This window comes from Arachis hypogaea, chromosome 16, assembly GCF_003086295.3.
Source record: "Arachis hypogaea cultivar Tifrunner chromosome 16, arahy.Tifrunner.gnm2.J5K5, whole genome shotgun sequence".
Taxonomy (NCBI): Eukaryota; Viridiplantae; Streptophyta; class Magnoliopsida; order Fabales; family Fabaceae; genus Arachis; species Arachis hypogaea.
The window spans coordinates 129,559,502-129,584,731 of NC_092051.1; the positions used below are offsets into that span (position 1 = coordinate 129,559,502).

The window sequence follows — 25,230 nt, forward strand, 5'->3', positions numbered from 1 at the left end:
CTTTTTTTAGACACTGGTTCTTCTTCTTCTTCATTAAAACAGGTTCAGAGAATCCATGCTCATAGTATACATGGATAACTCTTTTGTTCCTTTGAGCATGAAAACACATCTCCATGAGCTCTTTATCATATGTGATAACTTAAGACCACTCTTCATAGGCCTATCAGAAACCAACCCCCAACATTTAGTCACATTGTCATACCCAATGTGCTTTTGGTAGTCTCAAACTAAGAAGACATCCAATGTGTCTACATCAAGTCTAAACAACTCAAAAATGTCCCGCACCGTAAGACACACTTCTAGCTAGCTCCGTGTTAAATGACCCTCCATGGTGATATATGATGATAATGAGAAAACTATCCATCTACAAATTGAACAAAAATTCATGATCAGGCTCAGCATCATCAAGAACATTATTAAAACCACAAGCAAAATATAAACCCCTCCTTTCAATAGTAAATGTACTCAATCCTAGACCACATTACCACTAACACGTCAAACTCAAACTATAACAATCTTGAACATCAATTAGGAATAACAAACAACCTTTAATCAAACAATCAACTTTACCCTAGCCAACAAGAAAACGAGTTCTCATCAAACCCTACTACAAACTGCAGAACAGCAACATGAAAATCTACAGAAAAAACCATAAACAATCTTATTTAACTACCAAAAAAAATACAAAAACAACCTTAACCCAAAACCAGAGTATTTCCTATGGATTCTTCTCTTCGTTTTTGCTTACCTCTATTATGGAATTCCTTCTCTGATAGACCCTGTCAATGTTGACGACAACGCAGCTCACCGTGGAGACTAGTCATTCTCGAAGGGAGTCGTTGTAGTGATGGAACTTAGCACAGTGCCATGGAAGAACGAGAAGAAGAAAGGAGTTTGATTCTGTTGTGGGAGGGAGAGAAAATATTTGATTAGCGTTTCAGAGAAGGGTCATTGTAAATTTTGAAGAAAATGATGTCGTTTGGCATAACTTAGGGGTCAAATCCAATACTACATCGTTTAGGACTTGCCAACTTGTTATAGAGGAGTCCAAATAAGCTTTTCGGTTGCATCAGATGGATGGAATTAGGGATGTACATGGTCCTGACCGATCCGAAGCAATTTGGGCCACGTTGGCCCGGACCTAAAGTGGCCCGGGGCTGACCCGGGGAAAAGAAATGAAACTTGGCAAGAAAACTAAACCAAGACCGGACCATAGCTTGGGTCACCTGGACCCGGCCCGGTGATTCACACTACCATGGCTAAACATTCTAGGGCACCCTTAGTTTTCATTTTGCAACGGACAAGGGGCATACGACCCTCTTCTCTCAGCACCAGAAGATGTAGCCACACACCCTCAGTCCCCCCACGGCTCACGAATGGCGCCGCCACTTTCCTCTCTCAGCCTTCTCCCTACCTTTCACCAACCGCTGTCACCCTTTCCCTCTCAGCCCTCTCTATGTCTCTCACCAGCCACCCTCATGACACCCGTCATCACTCACCAGCCTCAGAGTCACGATGGTGCTGCACTGATTCTCGCCTCTTGGTGATGACGAGTCGACGACCCTTAGCGACGACGAATACGAAGTGCGACAGCGCTTCTCTGACCCTCAACGACGACTGCTTTTTCCCTCTCGGTCAGACGGTCACAACGGTGCTATCTCTGGTCGTCCTCTTCTTCTCTATCGCTGGTCTTCTTCTTCTTCTCTTCCTTGACCTCTGTTCAAGCTCAGGTAAATAAATATTGTTCTGATTAAGGATTTTCATTATTGAAACTTCTGAATATTTGGGATTTTGATTATTGGAATTTTTGAATATTAGGGGTTTTGATTATTATTCTGATTTGGTGTTTATTGTTCATTATGTTTCAGTATTTGATTATTGTTCTGATTAGGTGTTTATTATTCTAATAAGAATTTTGATTATTATTCTGAATTTTGATTATTGGAACTTTTGATTAGGTGTTTATTATTCTTCCTATTTCAGCATTTGATTATTTTTCTAATTAGGTGTTTATTCTTCTAATCAAAATTTTAATTATTGTTCTGACTGTTGATTATTAGAACTTCTGATTAGGTATTTATTGTTCTTCTTGTTTCAGTGTTTTGTTCTGGTTATTGCCGAACTTCTGAAGCATTACTGATTATTGCTGAATATGTTTTTTATTTTGTTTGTTTAGATAACAAACAATGGAAAGAGGAGATAATTGTATTCCTCTACAAATTACCGAAGAGAATAAAATGATAAAAATTAAAACTGAAAATCTTAATGCTCCTGTTATTGATGCCGCCAAAACTCCTGCTGCTATATAAGTTTAATGAAGAAAATAAGGATGCAAACAATGAGAATCTAGAAGTTGCTATTTGCATTTTTCATTTTTTTTTAATTTTCAATGTGAAATAAGGAACCGAGATGTATATTTTTCACTTTTTCTTGCATAGTTTACTAATTAAGTCATCTTATTTCGAGCTATTGAAAAGATAGAGTAGGCATTTGATCAAGCCCAAATGCTTGGTTATTATCAGGTTAAGCTTCAATACTTACTTTCTTGAAACATGGTTCAAACTTTTTTAAACGTATATAATTTTGATGAACTAATTTATTCTGTATGTGATATTTTTTAGTTTAATGACTAAAATAAAAAAAATAATGAGGTTTATTTTAGTATAGCGACATACTTGCTGTTGATGATGGTGACAAATTAAAGACTCTATTGCGACTAAAACATTTATGAGATATCTATCGATTTGTTACTAGTTTAAAAGGAAATTGCGATGATATTTTGTGATAGTATTACAACTAATTGATTACATATTATTTCCTAGCAAGTTAGCGACTACATCATAACTCTACTTTCTCGTTTAAAATAGCTATTGTTTAGCGACAAAATTCTTACAAATTTGATTAAGAATATTCAAATATTAGCTATAGATTTGCTACAAAATGTGACAGATTTGCGATTATATTAGCGGATAACTTGCGACGAGTTAGGTTCGAAAAAATTTCTCGCTAATTAGCGTCAACTAAGCATTCCATTTTGTCTACAAAGTTAGCCTGCATTTAGCGATGAGTCTGCTGCAGTAGAGTTTGTTGCTAATTAGCGACTATCGTTTAGTCTATTTCTTCTATGGAATTAGCTTTTACTTTAGTGATGGATTTGCGATTATCTATTCGGTAGCTAAAAAACTTTTCGAAGAATTAGCGACTGTTCTGTTTGCCTCACTGATCTGCGACTTGTAATTAGCGAGGAAAGCATTAGTTGCTACGCGGTAGCTAATCCGTCCCAAATTATATTTTGCGTCAGATTAGCGATGATTTTACAACTCTTTTTGTGGTAGCTAATCGGCCATATTCTTGTAGTGTTGTTCGTATAGGAAAGAAATCAAGAAGACTATAAATTAATGTTTTGTGTTTAGGAAGTATAAGACTTTAGACTAATGCATAATATTTTGTATTATTTGTATTGACTTAAATATTTGGTGCTATTAGACAATATTAGTATTGATTGTGGTTATGCTTTAATTTTGGAGAATGATTAGTTCTTGTTAACAATCCGGTTTTCATTCGGTATAATTGTAGCTCAAAGGTATTTAGGTTTCATCAGGTTTAGACTCGGGTTAGGGTCTAACAAATAGGTTTCATCTAATCCATGTACATCCCAGATGAAATGTGCCTGAAGAACTATTTTGGATCCCATAGTGCAATTTCAGAGACAAAAATAGATAATTATTAATGCCAGGGACTATTTTAAACCTTAAATATAATTTTAAAGACCACTTTAAAACTTAATTACTCTAAAATGTTTGCTTCATTTTATTTACATTTAAATTATATATATACACGCATGATTAATAATTTTAGTTGGTGATTTAGGACGAGAATTGACGTATCGGTGCCTAGCTAGGAAAGCAAGGATAGAAAAAAGAAGTTAAAACAAAAGAAAAAAGCAAGGACTTAAGGTAATTAAGGTTTTATATTAATCAATCTTGGTTTATGTTTATTAATTAGAATAAATTATCATTTGTATTTATGAAAGATACAAACGCTGACAAATGTATTTATATAAGAATAAAACGACAATTGTACTTACGAAAGATAATTTTCGTGTGCTAAAAATATCCTAACGGACCAATTGTGTAACCAACGTCCGGGTACTCTTGGCATACGGAAGCTATCTTTCATGGTTACTTAGCTTATATAAATACATTTGTCAGCATCTGTATCTTTTATGGGTACAAATAGTAATTTATTCTTATTAATTATGTTCGGTAAGTTGTTTGAAATGGGTGTTTGGGTGGTGAGTCTCATGACTTGTATATTTTGATAAATGTAACACAGAGGTAATTGTTGGATAATACTTAAAACTATGTTAGAAATGTATGGATAGTATGTTTTACTGGGAGGGTTTGGATTTTTGAATCGGTGTATAATTTATTACCTAAGTATGGCAAATTTGACGCAGCATTTTTGTTTTTTTGAAAAAAAATGTGATTTTATTTTGGCCAAAATGCACAAATTTAAAAATGCAATAGGTTGATCAAATCGGATTCGATCCATATATATCTACAATTTTTATCTGATATAAATTTTGTAAATATTATCCAATTTAATTTGTAATTCTATAGAATCTTATATAATCGGATTCATATGCAAGTAGGATAGGATATTGAATTTTATATCAGCGTATTTAATCCACACATTCAAATAAATAAATAAATCTAATCCTAATTTTTTATTTCTAAATTCTCATTTTTCCTTATCTAGTTTCATTTTTCAATTTGAATTATTTAAAATTTAGCTCTATTATCTGAAATTGAATTGTATACTGATCCAATAAAAATCCAAAAGAGTAGAAAAGATCTCTACTCATCAATTTATTTATTTTTATTTTAAAGGCTTGGATATATTAAACATTTTTATTTTATATCAATCATGGTCTAATATCTTATAAATATTTGTATTATGTTAAATCATAAATATGAGAGGCATCTCAATTTATCTAGTAAAATAAAATTAGCTGCATGTTGTTATAAAATTGTTTACCCTAAGTTCTTAAGAGATAATTTTATCATATAATATTAAAATTGGAAATGTTTGGTAATCAAAGAAAATCAGCAAAAAATAGTCATAATTTGCCAAAAGTAATAGCTCAAATGACATAGTCTTCCCATACTCAATTAAGAAATTGCGGATTCGAGTCTCCATATCTCCGATAAAAAAAAATAATTATAATTTATCTTATTTAACATTAATTAAATATTACAATAATTAATAAATGCTAAATAAAGTAACTTCTGAATGTTTTTTTCTATTATCGAAAGATTCAGGAGAACTTCTTCATAATTAAATATAAGCTTATGCATCATTCACCTATTTAAACCCGAAAAGATTTTATGCATAAAGATTAGTTAGATATAAATACTTTTAGGTCAGCAACTTTGTTAAATTCTAGTGAGTATGTGACTAATAAAAGAAAATTAAGTAATATCATATTATTGGATAAAATCTCGCACCATTAAAAACATCATTAATAACTATTTGATGGTTACAAATCACAAAAGTTGCTGACCTCCTAATAATTCCGTTACGTAATCAATAAGAATTCTACTAACTTCTGTCAATTCTTATTTATAATTGTGTTTAATAAAAGAATTTTTATAAATGTGTCTAATAAAAATATATTTTTTATAATTGTATCTAATAGAAGTATCTTTGTGGATGTGTCTCCTTATACATATCAATGCTAATTGTAATTAAAATATAATAATTAATTATTGTTGATAATAAATTAACAGATAGTATATTAGTACCCTATTTTTCATATAAAAATTATGTCACATACTTTGATACTTAATTTTTTAAGAAAATTAAAATATTGTTTGATTTATAAAGTTAATATATATGAAAAAATATAGAGAATTAATTTTTAGTAAATTATTAACATTAATTAACTTTTCAATTTTAAAAATTTTTTGTTTTTGAATATTTAATTAGAATTTAATATTTATAATTTAGGATTAGTTAGAATTTAAAATAAATAGAATCTTTTTTAAAAAATTTTTAATGTTGGCCGAAAAAGTTAATACCGTAGTTTTGGAACAAGACAAAAAGTTTTTTTTTATATAGTAATATTATATAATTAAAAAAATTTATCAATTTTTTTAACACTTAGTTATTTTTAAATTATAGTATAAAAATAAAATATTAGACCTAAATATCAGCTAATATTAATAAAATATATTACTCTATGAAATATATATATATATATATATATATATATATATATATATATATATATATATATATATATGAGTATTTCGTTGAATTGTCATATCTGTATATCGGATATATTTTGGATATGACACTCATTGACACTCATCTGACACGTGTGTTTACTATGTCAACCGTATCATAATAAAAATAAAAAAAAAATTTCGGACATGTTTGAATATACCTAAATACCATCACCTCTTAGCATGTCCAACCTTATTTTTAATATGTATTCTTGAAATAAATTAAAAATAATATATATATTATTTATTAAATTAAAAAATATTTTAAATATTTTATATAATTAAAAAGACATTACAAATATATTATAATATCAATAAAATATCAAAATATTACTGTAATTTATCTAAAAAAAATACTTTATATATATATATATATATATATATATATATATATATATCACGTTTTCGTATCTTATAAAATTTTAAAATTTGTATATCTTCATATTTTGTGTTATATATATATATATATATATATATATAATGTTACAATATAAAAATTATAAAAAAATGCTAAAAGATTTTTGGAATTTATTGTATTTAGTCATTACTTTTAATCATCAACTTAATTTTTTTAGTTTAATAATGTAAAAATATATTTTAATCTAATCTTTTAAATATTAGTGATTAATTAATGAAAAAAATAATAAATTATGATAGTTATTTCTAAAAATGATGTTTAACCTCGTCAAATGAAAGAATAAACTGAATTTATTTCTTAAAAATTATTATAGAATAACAACAAAAAAAAAAGAAAAACTTTTGTCTTGCTCTAAGAGCATTCAAGAATCTGTGTTGGTCAGATGAACAGAAAAAAAAAATTACATACATATATCATCACCTCAGGATTCATGTGATCATGATCATCATCATGATTACCATCAATTCCTGCCATCAAAACCAGTCCCTTGACCAAAATAATAATCATAATCTCCCTTGGGTGGTCGTGGTGGTGCACCCATCATGCTATGGGGTTGACCAGTCATCACAACCGCAGAATCTGAAGTAGTAGAAGAAGAAGAAGACAACCCTGATGATGAATTCATTACAGAACCATATGAAGAAAAATTGTTACTGTAATTATTATTATTATTATTATTCTGATGATAAAGCCCTGAAGCTGCACGTTGTAGATCATCATCGTCTCTACTCCAAAGCAACTGCGCATATTGCATTAGGTTTGGAAATCCTCCTTCCTCCGATGCGGAGGAGGACGGCGGCGGCGGCGGCATTAATGGAGTATAAGGTTGTGAAGAAGGTCGATACACCATAGTAGGTGGTGGTTGTGAAGAGTGATGATAAGTTGTTGAAGCCGAATTGGAAGCAGCAACGCGCTCAGGAAAATTGAGTTTGGCTTTGTTACCTTTGAATTTTAAGGCAGCAGAATCGTACGCTGCTGCTGCGGCTTCTGCAGTGTCAAAGGTTCCTAACCAAACTCTTGCCGCCTTTTTAGGGTCTCTGATTTCGGCTGCCCATTTTCCCCATGGTCTCTGCCTTACTCCTCTATAATGTCGTTTCCTCACATCCTTCTTGCCTTCAAATTCATACACTTTTATCAGTCACCCCAATATTCTGCTTATTTTTATCAATATATCTTCAGCTTAAATACGGTATTTGTAAACAAAAAAGGTTATATGATCAATAAATATTATTATTTTCTGTTAATATTTAGTAATTAATAATTTATATTTGTATTTACAAAAATTTTATATACAAAAAATACATAATTTATATTTATATTTATCAAAATTTATATATATATATATATATATATATATATATATATATTAATAAAATTAATTTATTAAAATTTATGTCGGTCAAATAATAATAAAAAATATTAAAAATTACTGTTCGAAAATAGTTTCTCTTTGCATATCGTTACATGATTTCATAGAATACATCAAGTCTATAATTTTGACATGAATATGTTTTTATAGAAGTAGTCACATTTGTTTCCATTATTGACCAATCTGTGTCATTCACATATAGATATCACAATCGAAATCAAAGTAAGCTAAATAAGTGAGAACAAAAAAAAGAGAAAATTAATTGGGGGAGTGCTAGGGGAACAATGAAAATTTTGAACAACATGAACAACCACCAATCAAATGAAAATACACTACATCCTAATTTAATGCTACTAATTAAATTTATTCTTTTAACCCTATTAATTCACATTGTTTACGCATTGTTCAAAAATTTTGTTGGTTACCTATACTTTTTCAATTAATTGGGACAAATATTGCACTCACTAGTCACTACTACACTGAAAATAATACCAAACTAGCTAATTCTCTCATGGTCTCAACAGTCAACGTCATCCTAATAAGATAGACACAAAATAAAGCCTGAGATTGTTGAACTTGAAAACAAACAAACGAACACATGGATAATATTGAAGTCATGGATAAAGAAAATGTCATCTCATTAAAAGCATATATTTCCATATACGCAACTACAACAATAAGCTTTGATTTTTTTTTTCCAAACCAAAAAGTTTAAAAACTAAAAAAAATTAAATAAATAAATTTAATTTCCACTCATTTTCTTTCTGATAAGAGAGAATCGTCACAATAATTGCACCCAGCACGTTATTGGTAGTTAAAAAGAAACCAAAACCTTTGTATATAGTTTACTTTGAAAACACAAGTAGAAATATAAGCAGATCTTCAGTGAGGATCTCCTCATATAAAAAAAATAATAATAAAGACTATATTTTATGTAAACAAAAAACTCTGATCTGAGTGGAAATAATAATTTAGATAACTGTATGTGTATATATATCTCTATATATATTTATATAACATTACTATTATTTATTATATAGGAAAATGAAGTGATTTAAAAAATTAATATAAACGAAGGTGTTAGATTTTTATAATTACCTTGGTCTTGGAGCTGAACTATTTGAAGATTTGGTGAAGGTTCTTCCTCTTCTTGTTTTTGGATTTCAGATTGTGAAGGTGGCTGAAGAGGAAAGTTGTTGGGAAAACAATCATCTTCTTCTTCTCTTCTTTTCTCTTCTGATGTAGAATCAGAAGGAAGAGGCCTCTTCCCATGCCTTCGATCCACCTTATTAGCTTCCTCACTTACCTTCTTCTCTTTGATTTGATGATACCTATATTAGCTTCTTCAGTTTTTGATGAACCTCTTAATAGTACCTTAGAGGATGAGGTTGAAGCTATAATATTATAATAATAAATTAAATAATATAGAAAAGTAGATCTAAGACTTGTTAATAAAGATAAAAGGAGTAGTGATTATTATTGAAGAAGATGAAGATCAAAAGAAAGGGACAAACAATAAAGCTTAGCTTCTTGTTAACATCTTTTGAATAATGAGAAAAAGAAGTTCCGAGAAGAATAACTAAAACGAGAGAGTATATTTTAACGAGACAAAGGAATTAAAAAAAAAAAAGGACACATAGGCTTTGCTCATTACTTTACAGCAACTCTAATAAATTATTATTATCACATTCTGAAGTACATTTGTAAATCAGAATACTTGTAAAGATTTAAAAAAAAAAAAAAAGAAAAAAAATTATAAGTTATCAAGTTTATTATATCTGTATTGAATGAATCGATATTTATGAAATTTTTTTTCTCTTATCAAAATTCATTTTGTTTATTATAGCTCAATAAATATAAGAAGGTGATAGTTGTTAATTTGGGAAAATGATTTTTTTGTCCTTTTTGTAAATAAGAGGAAGTTAACTACTCTTGTGGTTTTAGATCTTATCTGATTGCTGATCACTTGAATCAATTCTTAGGAGCTAGAGATTAGAATTTCATTTTTTTTAATAAAATTTATAATTTTCATAATCTTATCATAAAAATGTATAAAGATTAATGTATGCTTTCAAAATATCTATAGTTGTTAAATTTAGTTATTTACTTCTTCTTTTTTTTCATGCTTGTAATATCTTAATTAGTCTTTAAAAAAATGATAAATTAATTATTTCTGATATTTTAGAAGATACATAATATTATTAGATAAATTAATTCTTAATCTTTATGTGACAAATTAGACTTTCATTTACCTAAATGTATTTAAACCCTAAAAGATATGAGACTAACTAGTCTTTTTACGAGAGATTAATTTGTCTTATATTCTAAAAAATTATAAAATAATTTGTCAAATATTTTTTTATTAGAAACTAATTTTTTCAAAACAAAAAATAGAAAAGAACTAACTTTGAGAAATTATTATCTTAAACTTTTTTATTATTGGAACCAAAATTGTTCTTACAAAGAGCAATCAATATAGAGTAGTATAGTTTCCATGATATATATTTTTTCAATTATATTAGATATATATTAAAATTAATTATTGAAATGAGCTATTAATATAGATTATATAGTAAAATATAAAATAAATATTAAAAATAAATTAAATTATATATATATATATATAATTAATTTAGTGGTTAATTTTGTGTATACATACATAATATTTTTTATATTTCTCACGTACATTTAATTTGAAACCACTAATTACGAATGAACTGAACTATTTTTCACTGTAACCTACTATGTGTATGTTGGACTGTTGGTTATAACCTACTTAGGGCCTGTTTGGAAGTTTCAAAAGTAATTTTTTTGACTTATGAAAAATAATAATATTAATGTTTAGTGTAATTTTTAAAATTAAATTGCGACTTTTAAAGAAGTTAATTAGAAGCTTATAGAGAAGTTAAAAAAAATGACTTCTCTCATAATATTATTATTTTTTTATCACATTTTTATAAAATAAATACTTTTAGAACAAAAAATTTAAGCATAAAATAACTTATTTATAAGTTATTTTTAATATAATTATTTATTATTTAAATTAATTTTTTAAAAAGAGCTTAATTAAATTGTTTAGTCAAACTGACCTTAATATATAATTAGCCTACTTATTTAAATTCACAAACTTAAATGGACATAGCTAGCCAGTCCAATACGTTTAACACCTCTAATCATATGCCGGGGGAAGTACTAGAGAGAGGGGACAGGGGTTGGGTTTGTAAAATTAGTGGTAAGAAAAATGTAAGGTTAGTAAAATTTATTATTTTTTATTAGTAGTTAATTAGTAAAGTTTAAAAATATGAATTAAAAGTATGTTATTAAATTAGTAAATTAAAAAAATAAATTATTAACTAAAAATACTAATAAAAAACAATAAATTACGCTATTTTTAAACTTTTCTATTAAGAATTTAGGATAAGATATAAAGTTTGTACAAATATCACATGCATATGATCACAATGCAATTAGATCCTGGGTTAAAAATATGGTGTCTTTATATAATGGGTAATCATAGCTATACACACCTAAATTAGTGTTTAATTTGTACACTTATGAAATCTAAAAATGGAGAAGATAAAAAAAATAAATAAAAATTAATAGAAAACACGCTTTAAACAAGTTAGGTGTATAAAGTTAAATATACCTATTCAGACATACAAAATATCATTTATCTATTATCAAATTGAGTTTAGGCTTAAGTTATAAAAAAGATTAACGTATTCTTATTAAACAAAAAAAATAAATTAAGATTAAGTTTTAATAATGTTTTCAAATATAAATTGTGTATTATTTTTTAAAAAATTTTGAGAGAACAAACCATGTCTAAAAAACTTATTTCTAAGAACTTCTCCTACCAACATGAGAGTTTTCTTTTCTTTTGTGTTTTTTTCTAACGAGTAATACCAAACCAACTCTTAATATAACTCTTTGGTGAAAAGTTAACTTGTATAAATTAAAAGAATTATTTTTTGAAAAAAAATAGCTCACTGAATTATTTTTTCAAATAAAGTTCAAAATAATTTGTGTTTAATTTAATTTAAATGTCCTTCAAGTTTAAATAATCATTTTTAATTTATATATGCTAGAAATATAATTATTTATGTGTCTCCTTCTATCAGCTTAAGCTTTTGGAAGATGTAATAATTTCATCACATACAAGAAAAGCGGGACATAACGGCGGTTATTTTAGAAAATTGTGGCGGTTTAAAACTGCCGCAAAATGACATACCAGCGGTTCTATAACCATTGTAGTTTAGGGTATGGTCATTTGATCTTGTGGCAGTTTTTATGAACCGCTGTCATAACCGCCGCAAAATCAATATATAGCGTCAGTTGATTTAACGGCTGTTTAAAACCGTCACTATTTTTTTTACTAGTTTTTTAAAAAAAATGTGTCGGTTATAAACCGCCGCAATTCTGATAAGTGCTTTTTAATCCAAAAGTTAGGTTTAATTCATTATTGAAATAATCCATCGACAATTTTTTCCACAAACAAAGTGGTACACTTGTCATTCTAGTTCTAGACAAGTTAGATAGGAATACGGTACCTATCACATGTAGCAACAATTAGCTCTTCACACTATAGATGCAAATTCCTTTGAAGATTATCTTCTTAAAGAAAAAGTTCCTCCAAGATTTAGCACTGAAGTTGATAGAAAAGCTAATACAGAATCAATTACCTACAAAGAATGAAAAGTTGATCATTATTTGATGACTGGCTTCTATCATCCATGGAAAATTCCATCGAGAATAGAAAGTTTAGCAAAAAATTCAAGAAATTTTCTCTTGAACATGTAAGATTTAAGTGAAAACTCAAAACCAAGCTCAAATCTATCAAATAAAAGTTGGAGTATCAGCAACTGATTATCTGAAGCAGATCTAAACCACAATAGATTCACTCGTAGCTATAAAACATGTTTTATTGAATCAATTTTAGAGGAATTAACTGAGAAGTATTCAATCACTATCTTGGAAGTGGAATTTTTCTTTCTTGATCATGAAGCCATGTTAAAGAAGTTTAGAAAGAGTAATTATGGATGAATTCAATCCAATTTTACCCAATTAAGTTTTGAAAGAAGATCTAGTAGAGATTTTCAAGTAAGAAAAGAAAGAAGTTTTAGTAGAGGATCAAGATTTTAGAATTCATCCTTTTGTCCACAATGTCAAGTGTCTAGGCATTTTGGACACACTTTTCATCACATGTTCTCATATGTTTAATTAACTATTTACTGCACCACCATCTTCTTCTTTTTCCGTGAGTACATCAAAATTTTCACCATTACCAACTCCTCCACCATCCAATTTTCACAATCTTAGATCATTCATGGCTACCAACTCTAATCTTTTTTAAAATCCTTAGTATCTAGACATAATAGCATCACATCATATTACCACAGATCAATCTCACTTACTTAATGCATCTGAATTTATTGGATTAGATCAAGTCATACTAGGTAATAGGACAGGTACTCGTATCTCTCATGTAGATCATAGTTAATTATTTAATTTCTCTTGACATTCATAGAAAATTTTTGCTTAGAAGTTTAATATATACACGTAAAATGTCTGAACATCCTATTAGTTACAAAAATTTACACAAGATAATAACTATTTTTTTAATTTTATGATAACTGTTGCTATGTTAAATCTCAGGGCACTTATCAAATTCTTCTTAGAAGGGTATTTAAGAATGGAGTTTATTAATTTTAACGAGTTGTTATAACTACTTCTTGAACCTGATTGTGAAGATTTGATATCTGATGACATTTCTTATGTAAAAAATAATTATTTTATAAGATTATGCATGTTGTTTTACCCCCAAATTGTAATTTATTAGCTTTTGGTTCTTCTTTAGAATGTTTAGTATAAAATGTTCTTTTTCTATTTGGGATGATAGATTAGTGATGAGGGAAAATTGATTCCACACAAACTAATCGGCAAGTATACCGGGTCGCATCAAGTAGTAAAACTCAGGAAAGTGAGATCGATCCCACAGGGATTGATGGATTAAGCAATTTTAGTATGGTGATGAATTTAGTTAAGCTGACAGTTGATAATTTGAGTGAAAAGTAACTAACAGAATGCAAATTGCTGGAGAAGTAAAGTGCAGAATGTAAAGAACTAGGAAAGTAAATGGCAACAAGTTTAAATAACTGAAACTTAAAGGGCAAAAAATTAAAAAGACTGAATCTTAAATTGCAAGGAATGTAAATCACTGAATCTGAAAGTGCAAGAAAGTAAAAGTGCAGAAACTTAAATGGCAAGGAAACTTAAATTGCATGAATTATAAATGGAATTGGGTGCAGGGAATCAAAACAGAAATGGACAATATAAATTGCAGTGAAATCAGAAAGATCTAATTGAGGAAAATTCAAAGGAAATGGTTCAACAGGGATTGGAGATATCCTAATCCTTCATGAATCAATGGGTTTCAACTCCTTTCTCAATCATATGAGTAGATCTATGGCGGATTGAAATTGATTGGATCCCAATTCCTTGGCAATCTAATCTCTCTAATCACAATCAATCTTGCCAATTCCTTGATCTAATTGTCATGAGAAGAGTTAGAGCACATTCTCTCATCTATAAGCCATACTAACTCTTAGGATCTCAATTCCTCCCGAATGGTGTTGATCAAGAGAGTAGTAAAGGATAGAGCTCCAATTCTAATGCAAGTGATTCTCCTTCCGAGGCTTACACCCACATTCAATTGAATTAAACCCCCTTCCGGAGTGAATAATTCTCAATCAAAACAGAAGATATCCTATAGCTACACAAATGAATTGAGAAGAAGAAGAATTTCATTGATTCATTAGAATTACAATAGAGCTCCTCCTCCTAATGAAATTGGGGTGTAGTTCATCATTGCTCTAGTACAAAACAGAAAAAGAAAAAGTGCAGAAGTGAAAATACAAAGAGAATTGAGTGCAGAATTTCCCAATTGGGGTTCTGACTCTCTAGCCTATCAGATCTCAAATCTGCCAACCTCCTTTCTAAATCAAATTCTTCTCTATTTATACACTTTCTAATTCAGTCTTTAAGTCCCTGGATTGGGCTTTTGGCCTTTGCTGAAGTAGGTAGAAGTGGCTCCAATGCTATTGAGAAGAGATGGATGCTCAATTGCAAGGTTCTGATGTCCATGTTTGAGTCAACGTTTGAGGGCAAACGTTGAGTCCAACGCTTTCTTAAGGAAAATTGGAAACTGGGCAGTTTGAGCAACGTTTGACTCAACGTTGGAATACCAATGTTCGCCTGGTCACGCGTACGCGTGGGCCATGCATGCGCGTGGATGGCCATTTTTGCCATTCCACGCGCGCGAGTCACCTATGCGTACGCGTGGTTGGGAAGGATTGCACTCCCACGCGTACGCGTGACTGACGCATACGCGTCGATGCAGTTTCCCCAACTCCAAATTTTCAAATGTTTTTGTGCACGTTGGCCTCAGCGTTGGACCAGCAATGCTCCCTCCAATGTTGGCGCATCCACGCGTGTGCGTGGATCATCGAAATTCCACACTCACATGTACGCGTCGCACACGCGTGCGCGTGGATGCAAAAATTCAAAAATCCCATATTTGAACCTTTATCGTGCACGTTGGCTTCAACGTTGGACCAACAACGTTCCCTCCAATGTTGGCCTATCCACGCGTGTGCGTGGATCATCAAAACTCCATAATGCACGCGTGCGCGTCTCCTACGCGTACGCGTCGCAATAAAATTTTCCAAATTCCATAAAGTAAACTATATTGAAAAACGTTGGAGGTAACATTGGCTCACCAACGTTCCCTCCAACGTGGGCAACAGAATTATGCAGCAAATTTTACGGTCCTCTTCTCCAATGTTTGAGGCAACGTTGGTGGTCCAACTTTGGCCACCAACGTTGCTTCCTCTGCTTTGCTTCTTCCTCTACTTTTTTTTCTTTTTGCCTATAATCCATCAACCAATTGCATCAAAGTTTGCTATGATCACAAGGTAATTGCACCATTCATAACATCAAGTAAAATTAGCATAAAACCTTGTGAAAAAGTATATAAATACCCCTGTCTAATTGAACTCAGTGATGTATGAAATTCCAATTCTGTCATTTACTTAATGTGCAAGAAAGTGCATAAACTTAATGAAAATAAGTGAAAAATGCTTGTGAAACTAGCATAAGATGACTTGTCATCACAACACCAAACTTAAATCTTGCTTGTCCCCAAGCAAGCAGTGAAACATGAGAAAAATGAATGAAAAACAGATAAGCATATATGTCCTTATTTGAAAGCATTCAGTCTAGGTTCATGGGGTTTCATGCAGGATTTGTTTGAAGCCCTACTTTTATTGGTTTCCAAGTTTGAATTGTCCTTTAATTGTTAACTAAAGTTTGCTGCTGTGAACCTTATTAACAATCATCCTTGGTGTTTGATTTTTTTTCTTTGTTTTTCTTCTGCTGAGAAACTTATTCCTTCAATTGCAGCTTAGTGTCATGTGTTGCAGCAGATTTTTAGCTTGTTTTTCAGTCAACATATATTCCCCACAGACACTTGGCTTACAATTCTTCTTAAGAACATTGATGCCCAGCACCTCTTTGGGTTACTAAATGCCTTGTAACTAGGTTGCTCTTGATGGTGGACTTTCGGTTGATAATTCCGGATTAGTTAATCCAAGTTACCAAGTTTTAAAATGCTCCTCAGAACCTAATTATCCAAGCAGATCCTAGTACAAAAAGTACCACAAGCATGTGTCTTAAGGTCCAAGCTATTGGTGTCTAGCTTTATCCTTTGTTTCTTTCATTTTTGTTGCCAATTCTTGACTTTTCTTCCTTTCCTTCTTACTCTTTCTTTCTTCCAAGGGTATTTATTTCCTAAGGTTTCACAGACAGCAACTAAGTCTTATACTTAAAAGGACACTCTACCCTTCCTCTTTATTAGTGAGCTTACTGAACATTCTAGCACATACTACCACTGAACTTTATTCTCATTCCTATCAAATTGGACCATTTTACTTTCTGTTTCAACATTTTATTTTTATTTATGCAAAGGGGAACAAGACATAAATTCAAGTGGATGCAAATGAAGTAGACACTCTGGCTAGATCACTTAATTGAAAGATGAAAAGGCAGTAAATAAACATAATGCAGACTACTTAAACTAATCAAAACTAATCACTAGGGGTGCATTTAAACTTCCAACTAAAGCACTTCAAAGCATAAACAGTTGAGTAACAATACAACCTTTTGGCGTCTTCTTTCTTAATTCTTCATCATCCTCCTTAGCTTTTGTGCTCTCCTTGATGATGATGTATAGTACTTCCAAAAAGTTGAATGATTTTCTGCACTGATAGTGGAAGTTGCTTGTCCCCCAATCACTTGAAAAATAGTTAACATGCATGAATGTTTGTAGGCTTTTGAACTTACTTTGGTGTGTGAACACCAAACTTAGTTCCCTGCCAATGTCTCTTATGCAGCAGATTAATCACATACATGAAATCTTGTGCTTGGCCACCAACGTTGCTTCCTCTGCTTTGCTTCTTCCTCTACTTTTTCTTTTTCCTCTGCTTTTTTTCTTTTTTGCCTATAATCAATCAACCAATTGTATCAAATTTTGCTATGATCACAAGGTAATTGCACCATTCATAACATCAAGTAAAATTAGCATAAAATATTGTGAAAAAGTACATAAATACCCCTGTCTAATTGAACTCAGTGATGTATAAAATTCCAATCCTATCACTTACTTAATGTGCAAGAAAGTGCATAAACTTAATGAAAACAAGTGAAAAATACTTGTGAAACTAGCATAAGATGACTTGTCATCAATTAGACATCTAGCAACAAAGACGGTGAAAATTATCATGTCTACTTGTAATATCCCTATTTCTCAATTAATAAACGATGACAATTTGTAAAGATATTGCTATATGGCTAAAATGCGTGCACTCTTTTTTGTTAGAGATGATTATCAATTCAATTTAATATGCCTCTTGAAATAATTTATACAGATGTTTGGGTCCTTCTCTAGCTTTATTATATCATAATTTTAGTTATTATGTTTCTTATATATATGCCTATACCAGGTATACTTCTATTTTTTTTTGTTGCATTCTAAATCTCAAGTATTTCAAGTTTTTGTTCAATTTAAAAACTAAATTGAGAATCACACTGGCCTTCATGTCAAAGCTTTACAATCTAATCTTGGGAGAGGGTATCTATCACAATCATTTGCTGAATTTCTTACTCAACATGGTATATTACAGTTTTTTTTCTCCCATACACCCATCAACAAAATGAGAGGGCTAAAATAAAACATAGACACATTGGTGAAATAGGTTTATCTATGCTTTCCTAGAACTTCAATCCCACTTGTGCACTTAGATGATGCTTTTCTATCTACAACCTATTTAACTAACAGATTCTCTTTACTTAATACTATGCATAAGTCTCCTTATGAACTCTTGCACAAGAAGACTCCTTGATTATTCTCTTTTTAAAGATGTTTGGTTGTGGTTGTTTTCCTTATTTAAGACATTATAATGAAAATAAATTTGCATATAAATCTGATCTTGTTATTTTTATTGGTTATCAAATTTGCATATAAATCTGATCTTGTTATTTTTATTGGTTATCCAAGTCATAAAGGATATAAATACTAAACCAAATCTAAAAAAATTATAATATCCAATAATGTTTTGTTTGATGAAACTATTTTTTCTTATAAAGAATTGTTTTAAAAATCAATATACTAATTATGTTAAAACTCAAGTTTCTGTTGTTTATTTACTTATGCCTATTATTCCTGTAACACTTTCACTATCAGAATGTCACGCTTTTGGTTGCGTCACTTTAATAACGGGGATATTACGATGACCTTTATATATAAATAATAAAAAGTAAGAGCCTTGATCTGAAAATTGTATCGACTTTTCGTTGAAAAACCGAAAATATTTTTTTGTAGGTACATACATACATACAAATCCATCACACAACACTGTTACATTCACAAGATAATACATCAAAGAAAAGTACACCAATACTACATACACATATAATCACAACTCCTATTCCTCTTTACAATATATGATAATAATGGCAAGAAAAAATAATAACTAAGATAATACATCAAAGAAAAGTACGATTAAATGCCAGTAAAATCTTCATAGGCTTCCTGTCCGTTTTCTGAAAAAGATAAGGCTGTAAGGGGTGAGAACCTAACCACACGGTCTCACCAGAGAAATTTTCGAGTTGTTGTAAAAGGATACATATAAAAGAATTTTATTTTACATCTATGATCATTGCTTATCTTATGAATCTTATTCTCTAAAAATTTGTCTCATACTTAACTCCATCTAGTTCTTTAATCATTAATTCACCAAACTTACCAAGGATTCATCCAATCACGGCCTCCGGCCCGAAACTTGTTCACGTTCAAACAAGCACGACCTCCGACCCAACATACACCACAACACATCAAGAGATATAACTAAATCATTCAATCATGGCCTCCAGCCCAAAACTCATTCAACATTCAGACCATCATAAAATTAATCTCTTACAAGCCACTACACTCCACCATAATCCCAACCAACAAATCATAATCACAAATAATCAGACAGACAATCAAACAATCACACATAGAAAATAATTATGACAAGTAGTATAATTAGCAGTTAACAGAATATCAATTTGGCAAACTAAGTAATTATGCATACCCAAGCAATTTCAAACAAATGCAGTAAGATGCATGCCTATCCTAATGGCCGTGAGCTTACTGCCGGTTAAAGTGCCATACCCGACACATCCGGTAGCTAACCCAGACATTGTTTTTCTGATGCGCATTCCTAGGAGGAAGAATTCTGAGATAGAGTTCTGTAACACCCTATCACACAGAGCTTTACGCCTAGGACGTAAATCAAAGGTGGCGATTGGGTAGAAGGCTTGTACAGAAAACCAAAGAGACAAGTATATAAACAAAGTTTCAAAAGATAGATACATAAGCAAAAAACTGAGTCTATTACAAGGTGGAGAAACAAAATACAAAATACAAGGTGGAGAATCTATTATGTACATATAAATACAAACACTGAGTCTTAAGATAGTTCTTTGCTTCCAAGAGTCTCCAGAATGCTAAGTGCGATGCTCCGCATCCTATATCTGAAAATAATAATATATGTATCCAGTTCTCAGCATGGTAAAGGTGCCCACATAGGTAATATATAAGGTCATGAAAAAGCCAGAGGCATTCCTAGAAGTCCGACACTCATATTTAAACTTAAAGGAATAACTAAACCAGAAATTTGGTAACTATGTAAGGTTCTCAAGTTCTGAATCTAATCCTAACTCTACAATTCACTTTTTGTCTCATTAAACTCTAGCCCTACAATTCACTTTCTATCTTTTCCAACCTTCCAAAATACCGGTGGAACAACCCTCGTCACACCTCTACCACACGAGGGGATCTCTCAGTTGCAAACACATACAAAATAGACAAGGAAAGTACAAGTATAGATAACAGATACATCAAGAAGAACAAGTAGTAGATAAGCAAAGATAAAGCAATTAAGCAAACCAAAACAATGCACACTCAAACAAGACATACAAATGCACATGATGTATGCTTGACGGGTGGAAAAATGCTAGTTAAGAAATTTTAATAAAAGCAGCGTTGTGAGTACAGTCTTAACCGAGAAAATTTCCACTGTCAATTTAAAAGATGTCACAATTTAAGAATATTAACTGGGAGTAGAATTCCTAGTTCGTTTTTCAAAGAGTTGACACAAGGTGCAATTTATTGGTCAGAAATTTTTTGAGAAATTTTTAAAGTTGACAAGAGATGTTATGTATTTGAAATAAAAGGCCTTGGCTGGGAGAAGATTGATTGAAGGTTCTATCCTTGTTGACTTTCCCAAGTATAATAGTAAAAGGTTGTTGCTTCCACTCAGTTGTCCTCTTGCAGTTGCGAAGGAAGGTCAAGTGGGTAACACTAACTCTGATTCACAAGTCCTAATTCCTTCTAGGGAAGGATTAGAGTTAGTGAATAGTGAGTTAGCCAGCAATCCCCAATTACAATTTAATACTTGAGTATTCCAACACAGGGGTTCCAATTAATCAACTCCCAAGCCAAGTTGAGAGCTTTAAATCATAACATGAATGCCATTTTCTCACAACATAGAATAAGAATAAATAAGAGACATGGTAGTTAAAATAAATTAATGAAGGCAAATTTAGAGCTGATAATTAATTGGAAGAAATCGAACAAGTAATGAAATTAAATATAAAAATAGTTCATTGCATTAATAAATCCAAAATTAACAATATCCGTATATGATCACGAGCAAATTAAATGAAAAACAAAAGATTAGAGTAATAGAAAGGTAAACTATAATGAAGAAGGCTTCAATCGAAGGTAGTAGCTCTCTCAATATCCAATCCAGAGCATAAAACTAAGAAATCTAAGAACCCTAGGAGAAGTGGTGTTTTTCTCTCTAAGATTCAAAACTAAAACTAAAACTAAGTGAAAGTGAATGGATGATGAGTCGATGGACTTCTGCGCTTGTCACGCGTACGCGTCGATAGACTTCTGCGCTTGTCACGCGTACGCGTCAGTTGCGTGTACACGTCGCTGTGGGACTTTGCTGGTCACGCATACGCATCAGTCACGCATTCGCGTCGCTGTAAAATGCTCCATGTCACGCGCACGCGTCAGCCATGCGTGCGCGTCGGTCCTCGCTACTCAGCTCCTTAGTTTCTTGTGTTCCTTCCACTTTGACATGCTTCCTCTTCATCCTTTAAGCTATTCATGCCCTGTAAACCTGAAACACTGAACACACATATCATGGCATCGAGTGGTAATAAAGGAGAATTGAAAATTAGTAATTTAAGGGCTTAGGAAGCAAGTTTTCAATCATGGAACAAAATTAGGAAGGATTTGTAAAACCATGCATTTTGTATGAATAAGTGTACGAATAATTGATAAAATCCACTCAATTTAGCACAAGATAAACCATAAAATAGTGGTTTATCAATGCTTGTCCTACTAGTCATGAGCTCACGTGTCGGTTACTTTGCCAGAACCCGACACACCTGGTAGCTAACCCGGACATCGTCTCTCTGACATGCCTCCACACTCTTGAGATATAGTGTCCGTCACACTCTCGGGATATAGTGCCCGTCAAACTCACGGGATATAGTTCCCGTTGCATTTCCTGGGATAATGAGAACGCTCTTAGGATATAGCACCTGCCACGCTCTTGGGATATAGTGTCTGTCACACTCGTGGGATATAGTGCCCGACACACTTCCCAGGGTAAAGTGCTCCTACACTCTTGGGATATAGTACCCTTTACACTCATGGGATATAGTGCCCAACACATTTTACAACAGAGAGAAAATAATACAACAAAATAAAACAGAACATAATTCACACTTTGCATTCATAATCATTGTCTTCATAATCCCTTTCAATCATTCTTCTTCCTCATTTCTTACCCGGAGCAGGTGAACAACATTACTGCATCTTACCCAGAGTCTTAGCTCGTACCTGGAGTAAGTGGATAACACCACTGTATCTTATCCGGTCTCATATATCTCAATCAATCTCATCATATCTCATCCAAAGTTTATAATTAACTCAGTTCTCCTTATTCTTCTTTCACATAACCAATCTCATCATCCAACACCTATCAACTCAGCTACATTTCATTACTATTATCATTATCTTCATTATTTACTTCTTATTCAACATTACCAATGCCTCATTAGTTCAGTTAACACTTTGCAAAACCCTCCCAAGTATCTCTTCAACTTATTTAACAGACTCATTCCCGTTTTAAGCCTTAAAGACTCACTAACGGACCTTAAACAAGTGTAAAAGAGGTTGGAAAAGTTAGAGGTTTGGTTAAACTTTCAAAAACATCACATTTGGCCAAAACAGGAGTTCCACGTATGCAGGCCTTGCCTCGCGTATGCAAGATTACAAAACAATGAGCATAACTCGCGTCGCGTGTGCAAGTCGCGTACACGACGCTCCCTTTTGCTCCAAAAGCTGTTAAGTTATTAAAAATCAGTTTTATACACCTATCTTCTAGCATTCATAACTTTCTCTACAAAACTCCGATTTTCACAAACTTTAAACCGTTTTAAAGCTCTTGAAATCATCTTTAATTTGAAATAAATTTCATTCAAATCCAAAATCTAAGGCTCACATTATGGACTGCCGAAGTTGGTTAAAAATCAAGTTTTTACTACAAGTTTCAAAAACTCTAACTTTCCAAATTCTCATTTCCAAACCCGCAATTTCACAACCAAAACAACTCCAATGCTCCTAAACATGTTCATACACTGCCCTTTCATACTATTACATACCAACCTGCACAATTTTCCCACCCTATTTCAATCCAACATCACAAGATCATCATCAATATTCATCAATAATCATCATCATCCTCATCATATATCACATATACACACACATTTAATCCATACAAAACCAAGACCACTCATAACCAAATCCAACATCATACACATTACTTACATGCATTTACATTTATTCCATTAAAATCCAACCATCCTCAACACATAAATAATTATCATTATTCAGATACTCATCATACACAACCCATTCAATTCATTCCTATCTTATAGTCTTCTAGCCTAAGTTTTCACGAAACATTATATATTATCTACGATAAACCAAAACCATACGTGAGCCGATTCCTCCCTAATGCTCGAACACCCCAAAAGTCCTCAATTCACAAGCTCTAAGCCTCCACAGCAAGGATTCTCAGCACCCAACACCCAACTCAAGCTTCCAACTCTATCAATTTAGTTCCAATGCACATATATACAATCTAATTCCATACTAACATCACTAAAATTAATATAGGATTTACTAATTTAACAATTTTACAAGAATTAGAGGTTCCTCACCTTACCAATGGACGTTTGGGACAAAACCCAACAAGCCCACAAGGCTAATTTGATCCTAAACACCAAAATCGCATAATCTCTCAAAATCACAAAACTAAAAGGGAAAGAACTGGACATGAAATATCAAATTTCTTACCTAATTATTCGATGGATTTTGTAGAGAATTTGGAGACAAATGCATGATCGCTGACGGCTCGTCAATTGGAACTCCAGATTAAAAGTTATGGAAGAAACAAGATTGAGAAGGAGTTTAGGGTTCATGATTGCACCCATTCTCCAAAATTTCAGCGTGCTTCACTTGAAATTAGGGAAAGGTGGCTGAAATGTTAGCTTTATATAATGGGCTTGGTCCAACTGGTTCAACCCATTAGGCCGATCTTTGACCAAAATCTTAAAAATTAGTGTCAAAATTCATATTTTAATTATTTCTATCCTTCTAACTGATCAAATTTAATTTTCTAATTTTTTTAAATAATAATTAATTTATTATTTAATTATTTACTAATTACTCGGGGTTTACAAGTGCCGTACCACCTTTTCCTGGAGGTATACTCAAGGGGTAATGTTCCGAGGGAGAGTGCCCTACCACCTTCCCCTGAAGGTCGTGTCATATTTAACAAAGGAGAGTGTCTGCGCATCCCCAGGAGGAAAACTTTCGAGGAAGAGTGCCCTACCACCTTCTCTTGGAAGTATACTCAAGGGGTAATGTTTCGAGGGAGAGTGCCCTACCACCTTTCCCAGCAAGCAGTGCCTTTTCATTTTGCAGCCAGAGAGAATGCGTGGAAGAAATTTCGAGGAAGAGAGCCCTACCACATTCTCCACATCTGCACCGCAACCACGAGCAAGCAGGATAAGGCCACCATCCTTGCCCGGTGTAGGTGTCATATCAATACACAAGTAGGACAAAATCCACATCTTTGCCAATTCAGTTATCATATCACATAGTCACGCAAGCGGGACAAAACCTACATCTTTGCTAAACAATAATCACCATCAACCAAAGCCATCATCATCATCAAATTCATCATTAATATAATCGTATTCAATCATGATTTACAATCTAACATAACCAAGATCAAAATCAAAATTGCAATCATACATATAATCATATATCAATCAAACCTCATCATAATCATAATTCATTCTGTTCACATTTATCGCAAGGATAATTACCTTCAAACCGTGAGCGGGATAAAACCACCATCCTCACCACAGTTGAAAATTGAACCGAAAAGAATTCTCAACCT

The 25,230-nt window shown here is 31.8% G+C and overlaps 1 protein-coding gene across 1 annotated transcript; it reads right to left on the reverse strand.

The window, feature by feature from the left end:
* Positions 1–6,980: 6,980 nt before the first annotated feature.
* Positions 6,981–24,919, reverse strand: LOC112754987 (uncharacterized). The gene is made up of 3 exons (XM_025802832.3): positions 24,573–24,919; positions 9,176–9,408; positions 6,981–7,821 (listed from the first exon to the last, which is right to left on the reverse strand). The coding sequence occupies exons 1-3, from the start codon at positions 24,917–24,919 to the stop codon at positions 7,169–7,171; spliced, it is 1,233 nt and encodes a 410-aa protein (XP_025658617.2). The 3' UTR covers positions 6,981–7,168.
* Between the last annotated feature and the right edge of the window lie 311 nt (positions 24,920–25,230).